Below are 6638 nucleotides of genomic sequence, written 5' to 3' on the forward strand. Positions count from 1 at the left end.
AGCCCGACTCCCCATTGTGCTGCAGTGGCATTTATGCTTGTGGCTGTTGTGGACCCTTTTGAATGTAAGGCAAAGTTCTTTTGACACAGACAGCCCCATCTGATCATTAGATTGCTGTTATGTCTGTTGATTAAATACGTGACTACTGTCAATGCTGGTGTGAGCATTTTTGTAGCATCTCTGTATCCTGTTCATATTATATATAATCCAAGAGTTTATGAACCTCCTGATGAGAAACGATTGTCTCCTAACTTCACATAAGTGATAGAATATCACGCCATATGGCGTTTAGTAATGTCCAAGCACTGAATGGAATGAATAAAATATTTGGTAGGTGTACTGCCCTCTTATAAAGTGAATAATCCCTAAATAAATGGGCCCCTTTTTTGCTACAGCATTCAATAAAATAGGAATACCAGAAGCCCTATCAAGTGAAACTATGTAACACTAACAAGCTAATATATCGATGGCACTGCATGTTTTGCATTTATTACCCAGAGTACACGTGAAAGTTCTCTTGACTTCTTTTGCTAGTTAGATTGCCCTTTCTCTCGAAAGAACAACCATAATATGCAATTTGGACAATTAATTTACCCACTGTGTTTGTGTCTGGGAAGAATAGCAATAAACTCAGTTAAACATAAACTGATTTATATCCCTGTGAATTGCAGGATAAAGGCTGAAGCATCACCAGCAGGATCAACACCTGTCCACTGGCAGGCTGCCTAATATTTCTTGACAGGCCAGGCAGTGATGATGGATGTCATTGATGGATGTGGTGGGTTATGCATCTCAATTCTTTGATTCAGGTTCTCCTTTGCCAAGAATGCATTTAAAAAGCGCCCATTCTGTTTGGTGTTGGACACAATGGGCTGCTGTAGAACAAATGAGGCGGAAGACAATGATTCCAATCTTAGTATGTCTATATTGTAAAACGTGTCAGGGATCCAGGTGGCACTGACACCTGCAAAACCACATGTGTAATTTGATGCATGTTTGAGTTTGCCTCACTGTGAAACTAAAAGACAGATATACAAGACCCAAGGTTGTTTATAATAAGTTAACGATTTGTTTGCCAAATTGAATATAATCCTATTGATTGCATTTTAAAATGAAAGTACTTATTGAGCATTCCTAAAATAAACACAATCTTTTTCAAATATGTATGCAGAATGAAGTCACGATAAATGTTGTATTCAAGAGTGGAATTTCAGTATACTCTGCCAGAGAATATAAGAGACATGACAAGATGTCTGCTGTGAACAACACCATACAGACCAAAATCAAGATGTTTGCTGTGAACAACACCATACAGACCACAATCAAGATGTCTGCTGTGAACAACACCATACAGTCCAAAATCTCCTAAAATGGTCATCTTGTCCTGATAACAATAGAGAGGTTCAAGTCCTGGGGTCAGAAAGCAAACAGAAGTGTGAGTGACGGCCACCAACTATAGAATGGGACTAGGAGTAGGTCATTAAGAACCATCTTAGCAAAGGGTCAAAGGAACCTAATTATCACACGAAAAACAAAAGATTTGTTATTTGCATTAAAAGCCTAATTTATTTCCATTGGCTAGTTTGAAAGGTTCATTGTTCAGACTTAAACCCCTGAATTTGGAATATGTTTGTAGGCATCTTTACTGCCTTTTACTGGAATAAAGACTGATTACTGCAACTTCTCTCTTGATAAATGTTTCAACAAAATGAATTGGCCATCCACCTGTATAATCCACATGTGTGTCAGCTAATTGTATGTCCATATGCATGTAACTACCCCAATAGAGTACTACAGCCTTGGGAAAGGATGTTCGGGGAACCCCTGACATGTAGACCAGAGGTGCTTGTATAAGCAGAAAAATCAAAGTTAGTCCATTTTGTAGTGTGTACAATACACCAAAGCCTAAATTGGAAGAAAAAAAATACATTTAAAAATTGGAATCATGGAACCACATTGCAACAGCCTCTTCATTCTCTTGATTTCTCTGCCTCACTACACTTAATTGGCCCTTAATTATCAATCATACAAAACATGGTTTAAGGTAACACTAAGGTGTTCTGTTGATTTCATTGGCTGATTCCATGGTGATGTCATGGGTCAAGAGGAAAGAGCAGTGCTTTGCCCATGGAAAAGCCCCAGAGAGAGTAGAAAAACAAATGGTGAGGTAGGGACATATCAAATGGACATATGTTATATTTGACATCTTGAGATTATCATGTGATTATTATCAGCAGTAAATTTGGCAGAATGGTAGGTCTACTCGTTGGAAAAAATGGCGTGCCATTCAGGGCAAAGAGGCCAGAAATCATGAAGATGCCAAACGTGATTATGAACACAAAGCTTAGCGTCAGCACAAGTGAAGGGAGGTGTTAAGAATGTTTTATAAACTGCATATAAAGGCTATTTTGCTTGGATTAAGATCCTGTGTGTGTGTGGGCCAGTCTTATAAAATACCAGATTGTGTGTGTCTATGTGTGTGTGTGTGTGTGTGTGTGTATGTGTGTCTCTGTGTGTGTGTGTGTGTGTGTATGTGTGTGTGTGTGTGTGTGTGTGTGTGTGTGAGAGAGAGTGTTTGTGTGTAACCATCATGCGTCATGCAGTTCCTTCAGTTCTTGGCTTACTTAAGAAACAGACTTTCTCTCTCAACACACTTGACATTTTGACTCTTCCGGGGTTTTTTTTCCTGCGGGTTTGGACATTGGATATTAAATTAAACCTTATCGATATGTTGATGGTTTACTGTAAGGTAGTACAGTAGTAGTAAAATAATACATGTATTTATTATTATTATCCAGCAATACGTAGGCCTAAAGGTTTTCATGTGAATAAGCACTGCTGCTTGAATAATAAGTCATAAGGACATACAATACTGTTATAATATTAGTCAGGTTAGCCTACATATTTGTAAGCCAACTAGTCTATATGAACTATATAAACAAGAAACTTGCTTGAGACAAACGTTATTGCAGTCTAACTAACTCATTACTAAATAAAATAGGGTCTAGGCTACTTGCATTTGCAAATTAGATTTGAAATGTTTTATACGGCATACTTTTTTTTTTACCAATAATGTTGTGTGAAATGCTACTATGAATGGCATAGCCTACCCGTCATACTGTAGCCTGTATGTCTACTCTAGATGTGGTACCAGGCTACTGATTCTGAACATGTCTTACAGCTAATGTCATATCAAGCTTATGTCTTTTTATGCTATATGCCAGTGTACAAACAGTCCACCTGCTGCCTATACGCCTCCAACATTTGTACTGCTGTTAGTTCTGGTGACACAGAGTATTGGAGGGAGGGGCTGTACACATGCATTCTCTCTGAACTCTCACTGACATCAGAAAAGTTGGATGCAGACACTCGGATGAGGAATTCTCAATCGGTGTGTTTTTCATTCAGTTTAGCTTCAAATTTTATTTTGAAATCTGAAAAAAAATGACAGAAGTCCGGACCTTGGTGACCTCACAGCTGGTTACGGGCATGATCACATGAATATTAAGCTCCTAAGTGTGATGACTACTATGTTGCCATTACAATTGGTATTCTTGCATAGAGGTAGGCATGGTCATAGTGGTTTATCCCACGTAATTGGGTTAATCTCCATCACTAGTGCGTTTGAGAACAGAGGGGCCTTTATTGGCTTCAACCGTGGGATCACACATGTGCACTCTGCATAGCCTAGAGGAATGTTAAAACCCCTGATCACTCCTGCACTGTTACGTCGTTCAGTGGTATTTTAAGCAAAGTCTTTTGAGGTCTTAGGAGTCAGCTGGCAGTAATGCCTATGAGGCAGTGGCACTCACTGTTATCCCTGCAAAGGAGCTTAAAGCAAACTTTTTCTTAGTCCTTCAAATTTTTCTCACATATGGGCATGTATTACTCAATAGAAGAGAGAGCAGCATGATGGTTTTATGGTTTATTACACATATTTATATATTTCGGTACCAAATACAGCCCACTCTATCTCAAAGTGGAAGGCTAGTTTTAAATAAAATTGCAGACAAAAACCCGTCCGAGACCTTTGCAGTTATCTTTGCACTCTTGATTTTCTCTCACAATTTGACCAGATGAATGAGGCATTGGTTTGTGGTAGTGATGCGTGTGTGGGAATTCGATTTTTGTTTTTTGGAGGATAATAGTCCTGTGTCAGAGAGTTAGAAAGCGTGGCTCTGTTTTCAGATGACCTTTTCCATGCGCAATACACTGATGCGGGCTAGTTTAGCCATCCAGCGGCTTGAGTGTGTGTTGTTGTGGCTGGAAGTCTGGACAAACCCCATCTTCTTGGCAAGGGCAAGGACTGCTGCCTGGGGAGAGCTGGTCTCCAGGACCACGCTCATCAGGCCCTGCTCTTTACAGAAGTCGATAGCAGTCTGAAGCAGCTGGGACCCCAGAGCCTTCCGCCGCAGCGGGAAGGAGACCACCAGCTGGAACACCTCCCCATAACTCCCGTCACCTTCGTCAGTAGCCATCACACTTCCATTCCAGCTGTTGCTCCTCCCACCTTCTGGCTCATCCCCTCCCTTATGCGCCAGCACTGCCACCACCCCGGCGATCTTTGACTGCCCGTTAACGTCCATCTCTGCCACCCAGAAGTTGTTGTTAGGGTTGTCCAGGAAGTGAGTCTGCACGTCATCCATTTCTCCACTCAACTTCCGGTTGAGGTAGCCCGTGTAGATCTCGTGGCAACAGTAGTACACCAGGCCAGCCCAGGCACCACCAAATAACAGTGCCTGGAAGTAGGAGCTCCCACCCAGGACATAGCCCGCCATACAGATGCTGATGGCCACACCAATGTGGTCCGCATGGCTGATGGACTTGAAAAAGGCAGGGTAAACATGTTCCAAAACCCCAAAGCGAAAGAGTGAGACCACAGATGCCTTATCTGAGGGCTTGTATGGGCGAATGGAACAGGGCACTAAAAATCCAAGAGGAAAGCGCAGAAAAGAGGGTATTTTAGTCAATCAGGCTTTAATCTGGCAATTAGAAAATACCGCTGTGTTGCATAATGAATGTTGAGCCAGGACATAATACTCCATTCAGAAGAATATGTGCTCTAAACATTAAAACGCACTCTTAGAACACAATAAGCCATAGTGACTGGGAACATGAATGAATCTAAAAAACAGACCATGATGATTGTCTGAATAAACAAACTAAAACGGTCGAACTGTATTTTATTTCATACATAAACTCTTCTAAACTTTTAATTTTTTCTAAGCTAATTCCTATGCCTCTGAATAGCCTATCATAAAGTGATGGTATTTGACAGTAGAATTTTTGCCAATTTGACAAAATGCTAATTGCAAAACAACTGAAACATTCGTACAAAATATTGTTTACAGTAGCTGTGAATTCACCGATCACATTTGATGTCTTCATATAACCAATCTAAACCTTTATGCGCAAAATGCAAGCATACAACACCACACAGTCCCACAAGTATTCATATACATCACATCATATATATTTACATTGTATACACCCATAATCACACTATGTATTGTGTTGAACTTACAGGTACTTTTCTGTGCCATTGTGCGTCTTGCCTGATGTCCTTTCTCTCTCTTTCTCTCACTCTTCTGTGTTGGTCAGTTTCCCCCTCCTCACCCTCTCTCTATGGAGGCAGCAGTCCCTGTGCTGCATGAAGACCATTCACAAAGGGGCCTGGATGAAGTCTGAGCATGCTCACACACACACACACACACACACACACACACACACACACACACACACACACACACACACACACACACACACACACACACACACACACACACACACACACACAGAGACACACACACAGACACACACACACACAGACACACACACACACACACACACACACACATACACACACGCACTCACACACACACACACACACACAATCTGGGATTTTATAAGACTGGCCAATAAGCTGGGTCTAGTGAAGCAATTAACAACAGTAAATCCTAAGCTTGATTGTGCCACCACTGAGACTGACTGACTAAACACCCAAAGTCTGGTCAGGTTGAACAGTTTGACGGTTGTTCCTGACGGATATTAACCGTTGCAAAGTTGTTCTTAAGGCATCTTGCCGTGATAAAGCAATAGTAATATCCAACGTATTCAAATACTGAACTATTTCATGTAGTAAATGTACAAGTCCTTGAATTATTCTTTTGTTTTGCAGAATGATTCAGTGGCCATACTGAAAGCCATGTTTTTTATGCCTGTTTTGGGTGATCAGTAATAGTTGACACACAAAATGAGTCTATATTGCTTCAAGTACTTCCGGATTTTATCAACCATTTTCAGCAAGTACTTCTGGATTTTATCAACCATTTTCAACTGAGCATTTTACCGTACTTAAAGCTCTCACTGTCTTAACTTCTTTCTAGTTAACAAGGTGATAACATATAAGGACAACAAAAAAAATCATTAAAAATTGTTGTATGAATCAAGAGGCATGTTTCCCATTTTCTCCTCCCAATGTTTTTACTTCAGCTTTTGTAGGCTTTTTCTCCCCTGTGGAGGACTCATGACAACTCATTTGGGTTTTGATAGTTGTAATGTATGATGTATGTTTTCAAAGTGATTCCACATGTACTGCACATAAATCTTCTATGGTAATTTACCACTTTCCTGTAAGA

General features: G+C 40.5%; 1 protein-coding gene across 1 annotated transcript; it reads right to left on the reverse strand.

Annotated features, from left to right (window-relative positions):
* Positions 1-3912: 3912 nt before the first annotated feature.
* On the reverse strand, positions 3913-5669 carry LOC105906356 (probable N-acetyltransferase CML1). Its single transcript, XM_012834486.3, has 2 exons — positions 5525-5669; positions 3913-4924 (listed from the first exon to the last, which is right to left on the reverse strand). The coding sequence occupies exons 1-2, from the start codon at positions 5541-5543 to the stop codon at positions 4185-4187; spliced, it is 759 nt and encodes a 252-aa protein (XP_012689940.2). The 5' UTR covers positions 5544-5669; the 3' UTR covers positions 3913-4184.
* Positions 5670-6638: the final 969 nt, after the last annotated feature.

The sequence above is a fragment of the Clupea harengus genome, chromosome 4, assembly GCF_900700415.2.
Source record: "Clupea harengus chromosome 4, Ch_v2.0.2, whole genome shotgun sequence".
NCBI lineage: Eukaryota > Metazoa > Chordata > Actinopteri > Clupeiformes > Clupeidae > Clupea > Clupea harengus.